The sequence below is a fragment of the Vombatus ursinus genome, unplaced genomic scaffold (assembly GCF_900497805.2).
Source record: "Vombatus ursinus unplaced genomic scaffold, bare-nosed wombat genome assembly UNPS02014848.1, whole genome shotgun sequence".
Classification (NCBI taxonomy): domain Eukaryota; kingdom Metazoa; phylum Chordata; class Mammalia; order Diprotodontia; family Vombatidae; genus Vombatus; species Vombatus ursinus.
The window spans coordinates 2,394,049-2,411,338 of record NW_020954626.1 but is presented as its reverse complement, the minus strand read 5'-3'; the positions used below and the strand labels follow the sequence as shown (position 1 = coordinate 2,411,338).

The 17,290-nt window shown below is 36.8% G+C and overlaps 1 protein-coding gene and 1 non-coding gene across 2 annotated transcripts in view; both read left to right on the top strand.

Annotated features, from left to right (window-relative positions):
- The window catches only part of LOC114027037 (aromatase), a 28,012-nt gene extending 12,626 nt beyond the window's left edge, over positions 1–15,386 (top strand). Inside the window, exons 4-9 of the mRNA XM_027840868.1 lie at positions 2,047–2,223; positions 4,209–4,323; positions 8,874–8,988; positions 11,803–11,965; positions 12,509–12,750; positions 14,906–15,386. Of these exons, the coding sequence (XP_027696669.1) occupies positions 2,047–2,223; positions 4,209–4,323; positions 8,874–8,988; positions 11,803–11,965; positions 12,509–12,750; positions 14,906–15,151 (1,058 nt within the window). The 3' untranslated portion in view covers positions 15,152–15,386. The remainder of the gene's footprint in view (positions 1–2,046; positions 2,224–4,208; positions 4,324–8,873; positions 8,989–11,802; positions 11,966–12,508; positions 12,751–14,905) is intronic.
- On the top strand, positions 5,804–5,908 carry LOC114027058. The gene has a single exon (XR_003567202.1). It is a non-coding gene; the product is annotated as a U6 spliceosomal RNA (small nuclear RNA).
- Positions 15,387–17,290: the final 1,904 nt, after the last annotated feature.

Here is a 17,290-nt window from a genome sequence, read left to right as displayed (position 1 = left end):
GCTCCTTCATGAGACAGAAGAAGAGAAAGTCTCTGCATGTTTGGTTAGTTTAATCTAGAACTGTTTGCCACTAAAAAGTTTTCTCTGCCCAATGCCAAACAACAGGCTTGATTGAATTGATCAGATATTTTGAAAGTGATAGATTCATGGATGACAGATCATACACATCACAGAGCTGAAAGACATTATAGGTAATATAATCTAACTTCCTCATATTACATATGACAAAACTGAGAAGCAAAAAGGTTAAGAGATATGTCCCTTCTTGGTTCAAATCCTGCTTCTGAGATATCTTGGTTGTGTGATTCTGGACAAGACACTGATCATCTCAATGTCCCAGGCAAATGTCTAAGACTGTAAGTTACAAAGGTGTTCCTGTGCACTGGGAGGGGAAGTTCCTTACCAAGAGCTCCAAATATCTGTGAAATCACACTCTTGTTTCCTTGCAAAAACCTCAACCATGGCACAGAGTCAGCACCTCAGCCCAGGCCTAGGAACTCCCAATCCAGTGCTCATGCCACTGGGCCACATGAGGTTTCAGAGTAAATTGAGATGTTCTGAATATACATTACTAACCTTTGAGGTAAATATTGAAGAAGATAGGTATGCCTTGGTATAACTCTTTCCTCAATGCCTCTGTCCAAGACAAAACATTGTTCTCGATTGTGGTTATTTTCACATTCAGATGTTGGGTAGGTATAACTAGAGTGTACTATGCCAAAAAGCTGTCTCTCTTTTAACTAAACTATTTAGTAGATGAGACCCCATTTGCATGGCTTCTAGAATAGGAAAAAAGTGTGCAAGTAGTGTCAAGCAAGCCCTCTCCCAGACGTTTATCCACATGGCTATTGAATTGTAAAACTACCACAGCTATCCTGAAGACAACCCTGCCTTCTGACAGACCTGACACATGTTGAGGAAAATGAATCTGTGGTGGCTAAGTAAATGCACAGACTATGGGGGAAAGGGGCATATTTCCTGTGCTTTCCTTATGAGTACTTATGATAATTACCCCCTGCCCCCGTACCAGGATCATCCAATTCAAAAAGGAACAAAGGATCATAGATTTAGAGTTGTAAGGGCTATTAGAAGTCACCTAGTCCAGTGCCTTCATGTTCAAGATGAGGAAACTGAGGCCCAGAAAATTTAAGTGGTTTGCCTAAAGTCATATCTATAATGAGTGACAGCTGGGATTTTCAAACCCAGGTCTCTGATTCCAAATTCAATGCTCTTTACTTAGACTTATTAAGAGCAGTTAGCCTTCACCAATAACTTTCCTGGCACTAAAGAGGTAACAGGATTTTAAGTTAAGTCTCAGACTCCCTTTGACATTTCTTCCTTTTCTACCAGAAGCCTAAGAGATGCATAGATTGTAACTAGTCCACAAAACTGGACCCCACCTAACTGTCTGTGAGATCAAGTGAATTCACATTGCCTATTGAAATTAAACTGATGCATTGGTGTTTTTAAGTGATCACCAAGGGTTAACTGCATTTCTGGATGAAACTATCTTTCATTCCCCAAGGCAACAGTTTCATGGTTATTCTCTGCCCCAGCAGAACATTCATTTGTGGCAGTTTGGTGATCTATCAGCTGTCTGGCTTCATCTTCTGAAGTGATAGTGAAGTGAAACTGAGGAAGTTCAGCAATTCAGGAAATTGGGCTAAAATTCTTGCTTCTGAGGAATTTTTCCCCTGGAACATCCTAGACTCTGGATATCTATCTACATTGATAGAATGCAACATTTCCTTGCTCCACTCTTAACTTCCTTCTGTCTAGGCTGATCTAGCCTTTTGGAGCAAATGTTAAGCATTCCCCTTAAATCCATGTCTGCCTCTGACCACTGTTTATGAGACAAAAGTTTGTCTTAAACAGTATTTCAAGCTCTTTAACACACAGGCAAAAACCCAGAGTGCTAGATGTGCTCAAGCCATTGAGTAACTGGGAGTCTTTAGTTTTACTTTTGGACTGTGGACTTCACCTAACTGAATTATTTTGATTTAATTCTGGTTTACTGACTATTTTATATATATATGTGCTTTTTAGCTTTGTCTGGGCCAGGCCTTGTGCGCATGGTGGCTGTTTGTGTTAACTCAACTGTAATTCATCTGGATAAACTGGAGGATGTCACCAACGAATTGGGTTATATCAATGTGCTGAACCTCATGAGACGCGTTATGTTGGATACCTCCAATGTCCTCTTCTTGGGGATCCCTCTGGATGGTACTGAAAATCTTGTTCTTATCACATTACACTTTGTCCTTTTATTGATGAGAGAGTCAGATTCTTCCCTCTCTAAGAAGAAAGGAAAGATAGGAGAAGACTCCTGTATTCATGTTCTGTTTGTGAATTTGCCCTTGACTATATATTTAATTAATCTTATGGGTTTTGTTTTTCCAAGTGTGTATGTTTTGCTTCCCATATGACTGTGAGTTCTTTTAGGATAGGAACTATGTCTTCTATTTATTTTATATCTCTATTCAGATCTGGAATATTGCTCTGCATATAGTAGAAGTTCAATTCATGTGGTTAACAAAGTGATACTATTTTGGCCGAAGGCTAAAAACAAACAAATGAGTTCAGTTTGTTAGTTGAGACAGCCTGCTGCCAACCAAGGTTCCAACCATTATTTTGGTTGGTAAATGTGGAAATACCTGCTCCCCATCCTCCTCTAAAATATAGAAAAACTGTATCTGTATGATATGAAATGTAGAGTAGCTTACATTTATATAGCAAATGACATTTTAGCAAAACCAAAAAACCTGCAGCAATCAGGTTGCAATTACAGAAGCATGGGCCAGAATGATGAGGGTGATATTCTCACTGTGCTCAGCCCTTTTTGTACCACATGCAAACCATTGTGTCCAGTGGATGACAACACATTTTAGAAAGGATATTAAGAAGCCAGAGCACGTGCATACACACAAGTGACCAAAATGGTAAGGAGGTTCAAACCTCTCTCACAAGAGGATCATTTGAAGGAACTGGGGTTGTTTAAGCTTGGGACAGAGAAGAAGGAAAAGAGAGAGGATGATAATTATTTGAAAAGATTTGAAGAGTTGTAATATAGAAAAGGAATTATATTTGTTCTGCTTTGCACCAGAGGTCAGACCTAGGACCAGTGAAATTTACAGCTAAGCAGATTTCAACTAAATATGACTAAAAGCTTCTGAGTGGTTAGAGCTGATCCTGTATGGAAAGAACTGTCTCAGGTTTCCTCTCACTGGAGACCTTCAGAGTAGAGCCAGATGGCCACTGGCTAATGATGTTCCAGAAGGGATTGTGCTGGGTTAGATGACCTCTAAGATTCTGTCCAGTTGTGAGAGTCTGAATTCTATATGCCATTCTCCCATCCAAACCTCCCTTAGACAGGGAACCCCATGTACAAGCACCTGTGCTATATAGAAGTTACCTAATTCAGAATAGCCTTATATCTCATAAGTACCTGATAATTAATTCAGATAAAAGCTCCATTTTGTAGAGGATATTTAAAAGGAAATGAAGCATTGTCAGTTATCTCATGGATGTAGAAAGCCTAAATAATGCCAGACAGATTTTTTATATTCTTTTGTCTTCTCAGGTGATTCACCAAATAATCATCAATCCACATTTCAGTCTGTGTTGATGAGGCCTGGTGTAATTTGAGAAAAATATGTTTTTTCTCCACATGCTATTGTGTAATTTGGTCTGTGTAGATCTGGCTACCTTGTGGTTGTGTTTACCCAAAAGCATCAAGTGAAGTGAAGATTTTGTAGTTCTCCAACAACAGAAGGAATAGCAGTTCTTTGTTCTTCCTATTCTTAGGTACCATTCCTGGGACCTTGCCTCCTACAGCTACTGATTTCCACTCTTCTCCTAGAGAATAGCATGGGTTTGAATTGTGTGGCCATGGAGGCTTGTCCTATGGTATGTGTGAGACTCTGGCCTGTGTCAACAAAACCCAAAATGGAGGAGCTGGCAATTATTTAGTTCATCTGGCCAATGTAGAGACATAGATAGGCAAACTGAATAATTGAAAGCCTGAATGAATCATGCAGTGTTTCTCACTTGGCTAAAACTCCCACTGAAATTGATATTGCTTTGCCTAATAGAGAACTACAGGTAGCTAAGAGCCCGCTATTTGAGACTCTCCGGGGAATATGCTCTGTTCAAAGTAACCTTCTTTGACTCACATATCACCTAAACTGGTTTCTCATTCTTATTTTCAGAAAATGCCATTGTGGTCAAAATACAGAGCTATTTTGATGCTTGGCAAGCTCTCCTTCTCAAACCAGACATCTTCTTTAAAATATCTTGGCTATACAAGAAGTATGAAAAGTCTGTGTAAGTAACACTAACTTTGAAAATTTGAGAGGTTAGATTTCTTTCTAACTTTACTTTGTTTGCCTTTCCAATAAATTTTCTCTTATAAATGGTATATTTGAGAGCTATGTTATAAGTAGGTTATGTCATTTTAGCTGTCTTAGACTGGATCACAGAGCAAAGGAGAAATGCTCTTGATGGGTGTTTTTGGCGTAGAACTATTTCTATGATTTGTGTGCTCTGGAGTTTAGGGCTAGAACACTGTTGTTTTGCTGGAGAGAAAGGTTGGCTCATCCCATTTCTATCATTTAATAATAACCTTTTTTTCCTCTAAAGCAGGGGTTCATAACCTTTTTTGTCATGGACTCCTTTTGCAGTCTGCTGAAGCTTGTGGATCCCTTGCCAGAATAAAAAATAAAATACATAGGATTAAAAAGGAAACCAATTATATTGAAATAAAGTCATCAAAATATAAAAAACCCAAATCATAAACATCCCAATCTGTGGACCCTAGGTCTAGAACTCCTGTGCTAGACTACCACTTTTTTAACTCTCAAAAATGGAACCACTGAGTCAAGTTACTTCAGAATTAATTTTCATTAATCCAACTTGTAGGGATTTGTAATATTCTTAAAGGCTGAAATAGTTCAGGTTAAAATAAAATTACTGAAATTAGAAACAAAACTGTATGGCTCTTTATCTATGAAGGAAATATTATATATGTGTGTTTTGGTATCTTTTGGCAGGACTTGAAAATATCAATAAATAGAATGTATATGGTTAGCAGTTTTGATCACTTACAATGGCCTTGCCCATTGGAAAGTTGAGCAGTTACAAGTCACAGGCCATCTGACACATATTCAGATGAGAGAAAAAGCATCAACTCATGATTAATTGAAAATTGAAGGTTGAAGGAATACATAGGAAGCAAGCAAATATTTTTGTACCTTATTATGTGTCAGGCACTGTGCTAAGCACTTACAAATATTATCTCATTTGTTCCTCACAACAACCCTATGAGGTAGGTGCTGTCATTATTCCCATTTTACAGATGAGAAAACTGAGGCAGGCAGAGGTTAAGTGACTTACCCAGGGTCACACAGCTAGTAAGTATCTGAGGCTGGTTTTGAATTCAGGTTTTCCTGATTCCAGGCATAACACTCTATCCGCTGTGCCACCTAGCTGCCTCATATAAAGATAAACCAAAATGGTATATGAGAAAAATAATTACTGTTTTATTTTGGAAGGATTTACATTTTAATATGGGAATCTTTATTGGCATGGGATTTACAGTATTCCCAACAAAAGAATGTGATAGCTATATTAGGAGAAGCTTAGAAGCTGTCTGTTTTCTCCATTTTACTCCAATTTCATGTGAGAAATCAACAATATTCCATTTCAGACCAAAGGAACCCACAAGCCTACTAAATATTTTCTTCAATTTTTTTTACTGTTTAATACCCTTCATTAAGAATAATATGTAACTATTCCTATATCCAGTATTCTCTTAATCAGAATATATACTAACATTGGAGCAATAAAGAAAAGATGAGCATGACCCCTTTAAAAGCATGATATGCAATTTTATGAAACATTCCATATTCTTAAGTTCATAATAAAAAAGAAAATTCCTAAATTAAAAAAAGATATTTTAGATATGTTAAGAAAAACAGAGATAGATGCAGACAGACAAAATCTTTCTCCTGAGTTCCAGCGTTGAATCCCCAGTTTCCTATTAAACATTTTAAACTAGATGTCCTATAAGCATCTTAAACTCTGCATGTCCAAAGTAGAACTCATTATCTTTTCTCCCCCTTCTCTCCTAGTCTGTATATCTTCCTAACTTCCCTCTTTTTGTCAAGAGCACTTTTTGTCAAGTCCCCTAAGCTCTCAACCTCATTGTATTACCCTTGACTATTCACTGTAACTTACCACATGTATCCAGGCAGTTGCTAAATCTTATCTTCTCTGATTCTGTAACATCTCTTACAAATGACCTCCCCTCATTCACATGGTACTCCAGTTCAAGTTCCCAAAACCTCTTGTTGACTATTATGGTAGCCTCCTAATTTTTCTATTCACCTCAATCCTCTCCCTACCCCATTCTATACTCCATTCAGCTGCCAAAGTGACTTCCCTAAAGTGTAGGTTAGACCATGTCATTTTCCTAATTAATCATCTCTTTTGGCTCCCTATTACCTCAAGGATCAAATATTAACTACTTTGCTTCTTCACAATATGGTCCCATCCTACCCTTTTAGCCATTTTATGTCTGCATTAGTCTTCTTCACAAAAATTGCAGTCCACCCAAATTACAGTGGTCCTCTTTACTGCTTCTCAGCCATGGAACTCCATGCCCTTCTCCAGGCGTTTGTACTGGTTGTCCTACCTGGAATGTTTCCCTTCTCTCCTTTGCCTCCTCAAATCCCTAGCTTTCTGCAAGGCTCAGCATGCGTGGTACTTTCTAACTGAAGTCTTTCCTGATCACCGCAAATGCTAGTACCTTCCAAAAAATAACTTGTATTTTTTGGACTTACCACTTTTATGAATGTGTTATTTCTACTCAGTAGATTATAAAACCCTTGAAGGCAAGACTTTTGTCTTTCTATCCCCAACACTTGATTTTATAAGTATGATTTACCCAAAGATGGTTGCATCCTGAAAGTAGATAGATAGATAGATCCAGAAAGGATCCAGAAAGGATATTACATATAATTTAGTTCAACATATTCATTTTACAGATGATAAAACCAAGGCCAAGAGAAGTTATAGGACCTACCCTAAGATATATATTTATTTCATTAGTGTCAAAAATAAGACTAGTACTTAGGTCTCTTAATTCTTGATCTACTCCTCATTCTACTATATCACCATGCATATATATAAACATACGTGTATACATGTATAACATACATAATATATGTCCATATATATGCACACATAAATATGTATGTATTGTATATGTATATGTTGCAGCTAGGTGGCTTAGTGGATAGAGTGCTGGGCCTGGCATCAGGAAGACTTGAGTTTAAATATGGCCTCTGATACTTAGTAGCCGTGTGACCCTGGGCAAGACACTTAACCTCTATTTGCCTTAATTTCCTGGAGAAGGAAATGACAAACCCCTCTAACATATTTGCCAAGAAAATCCCATGGACAGCAGAGGCCATGGGATCACAAAGAGCGGGACACAACTGAACAACAGCAATGAATCTCTGACTCTAGGGTCAGTGCTTTTGAGAAGGTAGGTGGGTTAGTGGATATTGTGCTGGTCCAGGAATCAGGAAGACTCATCTTTCTGAGTTTAAATCTGACCTCAGACACTTACTGGTTGTGTGACTCTGGAAGAGTCGCTTAACCCTGTTTGCTTCAGTTTCCTCATCTGTAAAATAAGCTGGAGAAGTAATGACAAACCACTCCAGTATCTTTGCCAAGAAAATCCCAAATGGGATCACGAAGAGTCAGATAGGATTGAAAAATGACTGAAGAACAGTAAATTATGTATGTGTGTATTTCTATACCTCTATTATCTGTAATTTCATCATTATGAGTACTCACTCCTCCAACGTAGACCCAACCCCTCCATGGACTACTACTAGAGAGCCTTCAAGAGTGGCTGTGGATGAAAAATTAATCACCCACCATCTAATCTGATGAAGAGTCTTTCTGAATTTGGCTAAGGTGCTCTCCTTGTAATAGATATACATTCTATCACCTGGCCTTCACTTTAAGCCTTAACAAAATGTGCTCCACTAGTGTAGCCATTGAGAATCCAGAACCACTTCCATATACAGTATATATGCAAGTGTATGTGTTTGTAGACTATATGTTGGTGGGAGGAAGGGTTGTGTATACACATACATGCATAGACTTATATAAACATTATATTTGTCTGTCGTGCATATATGTGTATTTATATAGTGTACATACGTGTTGTGTATATGCATTTATATACACATACATACACACATGTGTATTATGCAGATCTGCATATACATACCCATATATATCAATTACCTCTTGTTGCTCTAGGCCAGAAGTGTGTCACCCTGGGAGCAGAGTGGTGAAACACTCCTAAGAAAAGCTGAAACCAGATTACAATGGGAAATACAATGGCCCATTTCTATTCTAGTTGGATAGCACTGCTATAGGGAATTCTCTAAGACTATACATATGCAAATATATAAACTTATATACACATAAGTGTATGTATGTTAGCTTCATGAATGATAGATCATAGTAGTCTTATACACATGTACAAACATATATGTGTTAATATTCAGAGTGTCTCAAAAGTCTTAGTGAGGTTTTAAGCTATTAAAGTTTCACTAAGACATTTGGGACACCCTGTACAGACCTTTAGCATATAAAAGTGTCAATTGACCCTGAGTCACTGTTGTGAAATACAAAATACATGGAATTCAAATATATTTATAAAATTTCAGTTTCATTTATTTATTGGCACAAATGGTTTTAATCAAGATTGAACACCTTATGTAAACAAATAACAGATACGTTGCCTAGAACTGAGATGAACCAGGGTAGATTAATTTTATTTATTTTTATTTCAGCAAGGATTTGAAGGATGCCCTAGAAATTTTAATAGAGGAAAAAAGACACAGACTTTCCAAAGATGATAAACTGGAAGATTGTATGGATTTTGCTTCACAATTGATTTTTGCCCAGGTACAGTCAACAGTTTAGCATAGAAATAGGCTTTTTGTATTACTTGTGTCTACCTAGTCAAAGTGAAATAATGGATAGAATAGTTATCATACAAGTTCATTAGAGGAAGGCTGATGATCTATATAATTCAAGCTAAAATACTTTTTTCCTCAATGGATTTTTTTTTTAGTCTAAATTATCCAGGTAACTGTATGAGCCCTACATTCTGGTAAACAATAACCTTAATATGATGACTAATTTTCTTTGTAGAATATATATGTGTATAGAGAAATATATGTGTCTATATATGTATAAACACATATGTTTGAATATGTACATATACATACACATATGTCCCTAAACAAGCAGATAGTTATGAACATTAGATGTGGTCTTACTGGAAATTTTTAACCATATACTAGTCTCTTCTCATATCGAATTTCAAAAGGCATTGTCTCCTAGCTGGGACAAGTCACTATGTTTCCATAATGAAGTCATGAAGGCACACCTAGTGCAAGCTGACTTAAACCCATTCAACCACTGGACTGAAAAAATTCTTTGGTTGGTTCTTCGGAAAGATATCTTTTTTCTAAGCAAATATTGGTCTCAATGAACAGTTTGGATAATTTTCACTACTGCAGTCTAATGGCTATATGAAAGAATTTGGCTCTTTCGGCTAGGGAAAATATGAAAATCTGATTGTCTATTAATTTAGCCAGCCTGGTTTAATGGCATAGAGAAGTAAGGTTTCAATTGTGGTCATGAGAATGTTTAAAATAAGACATTGTTGAATTTTTTTCCCATCATCAGCATCTGTGAGTGCATAGCTCTCTTCCAAGGATATGTAATACTTTATCTTGGACTGACTTGACTTTGGGGAATAAGAAGTTACTTGATGTGGACAGAGCATAACTGGGGAGCATGCTTCAGAAACCAAGTAAAGATAGAGCACCTGTTCCTTTCTACCTAATCTCCATTGGCCAAACTCCTTTTTAGGACTCTGCCTAACATTCAGAGTCCCAAATATTTAACAGAGACTTGGGGCCTCTGTGCTGGCTAGAGAGTCCATTCTACAATTCCCTCAATCTTCATTAAAAATGTACTAACTAGATCAGCACTTTCATAATATTTTGTCCCACTGGGGGCTTGTGATGCTAGAATTAGCCACATCTGAGCTCAACATAAAGGCCAAAGCATTTGTAATGAGATCTAAATGTATAGGTAGAGCCATATTTTTAGCATTATCCTGGGAAGAGAGGGTAGAGGGGTTTGGTTAAAGGAAGATTAAAAGAGAAGAAGGGTGACATTTTAAAGAAGTGTTTTTTATGGAATAATGGAACTCTATGTACTAAGAAAAAACTGAGTTCAAGCTTTTTATTTCTTTTAAAATTTTGGAGATGAAGGAACTTTTAATTTGGACTGACATCCAAAGTTATGAAGCTATAGCTAGCTATACAATGCCTCAGAAACTGGTCGAAAAGTGAACATTTCATTTAACCAGCTGTGTCTCATATGCTACGCCAAACATTTTATTAGACTGCTTCACATCGAAATGGCTGATGATGTGAATTGGCCCAACTGACTGCATGCTCTAGCATTATCTAGACACAGTCTGAAACCAGACTAGATGTATGATGAATCCATAGAGGACAAACTTTCCCAGTTTGTGCATGTGTGTGCACCTGTGTGTATGCATGTGAGTGAGAGTGCATGTGTGTGTGTGTGGATGTATATGTGGAATGTGTTTAACAGGATCATAAATCTAGAGGGGAAGGGGCGTCTGAGGCTATCTAGACCAATACCCTTATTTCACAGATGAAGAAACTGAGACCTAGAGAGGCTAAGTGACTTGATTTAGGTTATCACACGGGTAATAATACAATAGAAGCAAGGTCAGAACTCGAGTAGTTTATCTCCAGAACCATTGTTCTGGAGATGTTCTTTTTGCCACTTGATTAAACCATTTAGGGGATATCTCAAGATACTGAAAATTAAGCTTTTTTCACCAGAGAGAATAAAATTATGTGGATACTAAAAAGCACCCATATTGGCGTTACCAACTGTAAAGTGGGTGGCATGTAAAACCATGAGGGCCAAATGTCCACACGATTTAAGAATAAGATAGGCACCTGTATCTTTGATGGTTTACATTCTTCTAATGGAACACTCATATTGGATGTTAAGGTCTCAAAATGTTGCATTCAATAGTCTGGTTACCTTCTAGTTACCCCTAAAAGCCAAGCTTTGGGGTATACAACAATTGTTAACTGTGGCCCTGTTCCGAACCACTATCAAGACATGTTTTGTACTGGGAGCTAAAGAGCCTTCAGAGAAAAGTCCCATACCCTCTGGGCCTGGCCACCTTGGTGATGCTACACATCCCCATTTTATTACATGCAATAGAGTGTCCCTTTCCTCCACTGTGAGCACCTGTGTACACTCAGGTGTACACATGCACATGCACACGCACACATGCACATACACACACATACCCCTTACATTTCAGGATTGAAAATATGACTATGTTATTACCATGCCAAACAAAAGAAAGCCACACCCTTATGCTAGACATTCAGATATCTAAATAATACCAAATAACCAGGTATTTGGAAGTAAGAGGCTGGGTGGCTGAATTTTTCATTTTGCATCTAAATCCTCAGCTTCATGTGGACATTTATTACTACTTAATTACAGTGAAAATTTGGATTTCCTTGTTTTTTAAACCATCCCCAGATACTTCACAGATTCTTGTTCTGAATATTAAACCTCACTTTACTTTCCTCAGCACTTTGATTTTTACTGTCATTTTTTTTTAAACTTCTTTGTATTTTCCAGGGACGTGGAGAATTGACAGGTGAGAATGTGAACCAGTGCATCCTGGAAATGTTGATCGCTGCCCCTGACACTCTGTCTGTCTCTGTGTACTTCATGTTACTGTTGATTGCAAAGCATCCAAAGGTTGAAGAAGCAGTAATGAATGAAATCCAGGCAGTTATTGGTAAGGATTATAAAAGAAAGCCTCAGTTAAATCAGTGGTGCTCAAAAACAGTTTGGTCAGAGGGTTCCCTTCTTATAGCTGAAAAACTTGAAGTTAAATATGAGATTTAAATAACTTGTCTAGAAAGCAAAATAATAAAATGTTCTCTTTTGCCACTTGATTAAACCATTTAGGGGATATCTCAAGATACTGAAATTTAAGTTTTTTTCACCAGAGAGAATAAAATTATGTGGATACTAAAAAGCACCCATATTGGCGTTACCAACCGTAAAGTGAGTGGCATGTAAAACCATGAAGGCCAAATGTCCACAAGATTTAAGAATAAGATAGGCACCTGTATCTTTGGTGGTTTACATTCTTCTAATGGAACCAAGTGGCCCCTGGAATCTAGGGTTTAGATACAATGCATTGGTAATATAAACTTTTAAAATTATTCAACAAAACCCTTCAAAAACTGATCTTTGTAACTGTGATAGCTCAAGTGGCTATATTATAATGAAGGTAACATTAATTTCCTTTATTCTTTTTGTAATATTCCTACAGGTGAGAGAGACATTAAGATCGGTGATGTGCCAAAATTAAAAGTGCTTGAAAGTTTCATTTATGAGAGCATGAGATACCAACCTGTTGTGGACTTGGTCATGCGCAAGGCTTTGCAAGATGATGTGATTGATGGTTATCCAGTGAAAAGGGGAACTAACATTATCTTGAATCTTGGAAGGATGCATAGACTTGAGTTTTTCCCCAAACCAAATGAATTTACTCTTGAAAACTTTGCAAAGAATGTAAGATATCTGTCTTGGGCATTTAAGAAACTAAAATATACCTCTCCTTTAAGTATAAAATTGAAAAAAAAATTAAAATGCTGAATATTCTGAGTAAATATTTTTATACCAAATAAAAGTCACCCTTCTTGACTCCCACTTTTCTCACAAGAAATGCACACTTTTCCTTCTTTGGAGTAGAGTCTCATTTGCCCTATTGTTATAGCCCACCCCAAACCAGCAACCTTTTCATACATTGGAGAAGGGAAGGGGAATGGGGGAGTGAAGAAGAGGAAAAGAACAAGAATTTGTTAAGCCCCTGCTATATGTCAGGTATATGTTGAGTACTTTATATATATCTCATTTGATCCACACACAAATCCTGGGAGGTAGGTACTATTATTATCCCTATTTTATGGTTGAAGAAACTGAGGCAGACAGAGGTTAAGTGACTTGCCCAAGGTCACACAGATAGTAAATGTCTGAGACCTGATTTGAACTCAGTTCTTCCTGATGCCAGGCCCTGTACTCTCTACCATGGCACCACTAGGCAATGAGGCATTATGTAAAGAGAATTGGAGTGGATGAAAGAGTCCCTGATTTATATATTAGCCCTGTTGCTTATTAACAACCCCCACCCCACCCCCATGGCTCTGGACAAGTCATTTAGCCTCTCTGAGGCTCAGTTTCATTTTCTATAACAGTGAGATTAAACTAGATCTGAGGTGTCAAATTCACTGCTTAGAGAAACTCCTAAGTGTTGCTGGAATCAGATTAAAAATGTAATTGGGAAATATTTAACAAAATAAATAAAAATACAATATGACATAGATAATGTGAATTTGTGGTTTTATAAGTCAATATATAGCTGGCAGGGATCTGTTTCTGTTTGAGTTTGACACCATTAGACTGAGATGACCTCAGAGGTCCCTTCTAGCTCTCTATATGATCTTCTGATGTATGAGTACAAATGGTTAAGCAGTAAAAAATTCTAATCAATGTATTGTTTTGTTTATACTATGTCAAACAAGTGTTTTGACTATCTTTTTACAAAGAATTAATTAACTGACTCCACTTCCTAGGTGTATGACTAGTCATTAAACTTCTCTAGATCTTAGTTTCTTTCCTCTTTTGTAAAATGAAACAGTTTTAGTAGATAACATCCAAGTTCCAATGTAGGCCAAAAATCCAATGATTCTATGAATTAAATGGTTATTTTGGTATTATGCAGGAATAATTAGATCTTAGTGAAAATAAAGCATATGCCTGAATATAGACTTCATGTGTTCATTTGCGTCCAATGGGACAAAATGTTTTGGACCATTTGATTCATCATGACTCTTTAGGATGGCCCTAGGAGTAGCAGATTCTTATTATGTAAATAAATTGTTCTATCTGGTAAAGGCCAAATTTTTTCAACCCATCTAAATTTACTTGTATAGATCCTGATTCAGTTATTTCATGTTTCAGGCAAAAGAATGCCCTTAACTTAAGTTACTTAGGTAATGAGATTACTTATATGTCGTATATAGAATATAGACTTAGTCAATATATCATCTATCCAGATAATCAAAGCAAAAATATTTGGGTTTTGAATTAATTGGATTCTGTTTTATTAACAATTGATTTCTAAATAATGCCAATCATCTGGATAAAAAATGAGGAAAATCAGTTATTTCCAAATATTTCGAGGTTTGGCATCATATAGATCAAAATTCTACATATTTGATTTTTAAAAAATTATCCAGCAGTCTGGTGTCTCATAGAAATATTTTCTGTCTTAGTGATTTGGAAATTAGTGGTCCATCTAGGACATCTTCCATCTTGTTGCTGTAAACTTGCCATATTCATTAATATTAGTCGTTAGGAAATTATCTATGCTGTTTTACTTTAAAATACATTCATTTGAAAAAACTGCTAGAGCCATCCAATACCGAAACTATATTAGATAAATCAAACTGAACTGGAAAAACTTTTTCAGCTTGATTCATTGTATTTAATCTACTAGAAAAGAGATACATGGTTAAATGACTGGAACCCTGACTCGGTGGTCTTGACACTTATTTGCTTGCTATTAAGATAACCCTTAACAAATCAGACCAACAAAATTTTTTAGTGTTAGATAAATGCCACTTGCCTTTCATATACTTGTCTAATTGTCTGTTTGTTCTCACAGGTTCCTTATCGTTATTTTCAACCATTTGGTTTTGGCCCCCGTGGCTGTGCAGGAAAATATATTGCCATGGTAATGATGAAAGTCATCCTTGTTACAGTTCTGAGGAGGTTCCACGTGCAGACATTGACAGGATGTTGTGTGGAACGCATTCAGAAAAAAAATGACCTGTCTTTGCATCCAGATGAGACTAGGGACTTTCTGGAAATGATTTTTATTCCAAGAAATGCAGAAAAATGCCGAGAATAATAAAGATGATTATTCAGCATCTTCTTGAGAACATTCCTCATCTGTAGTTCATCTGACAAACATCCACCCTTCCCAGGTAGTATCATTCTTATGATGAATATTTAGCTGCCTATAATGTTTTGCAGGCCCAGGACTTACAGATTGTCAGCAAACTGGAATTCTGTCATCTTCAAACCAGGATAACAGACTATGGGAAAAAGACATTTTTAGTTTGGGGTAAAAAATGTTAACAGAGAAAAACGGTAGCCTTTTTAAAGGACCCAATTATACAGATGTGCTTTGGGAAGGATAGGCCCCCAGTAAATCACAATTCTGAATTGTTATGGGATCTCTGGTGACTTATCTTTAAGAGCATTTGAATGACTATTGCAGGTATTATTTAAGGCTGCATGTACCTAAGCAGAATGAATTGGAGAACTCAAGCAGCTATCTAGGTGATTTGAGCAAAAGAAATCTGTTGTGGATAAAAAAGGATTTGGGTATGAGTCATCCAGATTTTCCTGCACAGATTAAATTTAACAGATAAACGTTTAAAAATGCAGCATTTGACTTTGTGTGTACACAACCACAAACTATACACAGTTAACTCTTGATTATCTACTGTAGAAGGTCAGTCAACTACGGGGGGAAAAATCACATGTTACATTCCAAAGTTGAATATGAAGACTTTTAAAATTATCTAAATCTTATGACAGTAGTATGGATAATGGAGAGTTGACTATGAAATATTAAAATTGTAACTATATTGAAGTCACTAAACATATGTCTACACACTCATTCCTTGAGGTTAGAGGGGAGACAGGATAAATGAATTCTAATTCTTCTATGCCCTGACTCTTGAGTTGGTACAAACCATTCCAGAATGTATCTCCCATCTTCCTCCTTTACAATCATTTATCCTCCTTTTCCTTATGCCTCACTTTCTTCCTAGCTTCATCGCCTCTCTCCATATCCACCAAACCCAAGGTGGCAAATGAATAAGGAACAGAGTTAAAGTGGAAGCCATTCCAGTATTTTTGTTTTCCCACCTCAGGTCTTCTACACCTCAAAGAATGAAGTCGAGATTTGACAGTTACATGGTTTATTTTGCTTCTGTCCACCATGAACAAGATTTGTGCTTAGAATGGGTAGAATGGTTGTCCCCAGTAATCAAACTGAGTAATTACTAAAGATCCACTTGAATTCCTACCCTGCGGACATTGTGGCTACAGCTAAACAATACCAAACATACATGTAAAACTGAAAATTTCACTGTTTTCTAGACATTTGTAAACATCCAGATATCTGGCATTAAATAGACCAATCATCCTGATAGTTGATTGAATTTTTCAGTTTTCATCCAGAAGTTTGGTATTGTATAGACCTAGTTTATTATGTAAGGGAAAAGATTGTAAGCTCCTAGAGGGCAGAGACTATGTTCTGTATTTTTACTTTGTACTGTTCATACAGCATCTAGTACAGTATGTGGAAAGTACTATACACAATGAGTACTCAGTCAGCATAAGTGACTGTTGCCACCAGCCAAGTAGAAGTGCTGAGTTGAGGCAGTTATCCAGAGAATTCAGGGAACGGGTACCAGCCACTTAAAGAAAAGATGGTTTTATTAACTTAAATTGTTTAGATTGCCTACATGATTCAGATTCACTATATAATTGCCCAACCATTCACTTACTTATGCCTTCATAAACATGGGTGTATCTGAAGCCAGAGGAATACAGTCAAGGTTATCTAAACAATTTAAACTCTCAAAAGGAGCACTGGCAGGTTTGCATTATTCATTATTTGCCATGCTTAGATTCACTCAGTGCTCACTGCCCATATCTTTTCTTGGCTTCTCTCTGGATCTACACAGTGCAGGCTAGTTGGGCTTGGAGCCAAATTACTACTGGTTTTTTGCCTTACAACAGAGCCTTAAAGGATAGTCATGTTAAATCAGATGGACCAGATGTGTTGGTGCCCTATAATCTAGAAAGAGCTTATGTTTACACATCCATTTATAATGGAAAGTTGAGACAATTTTATGGATAATGCAATCCAAAAGTCTACTGAGGAAAAAAGTATGAAGTTGCCATCTTATCATAATTGACTGACTCTCTGTCAAAATCATATAATCTAAATGACTGTTCAGCTTTTTGCTAT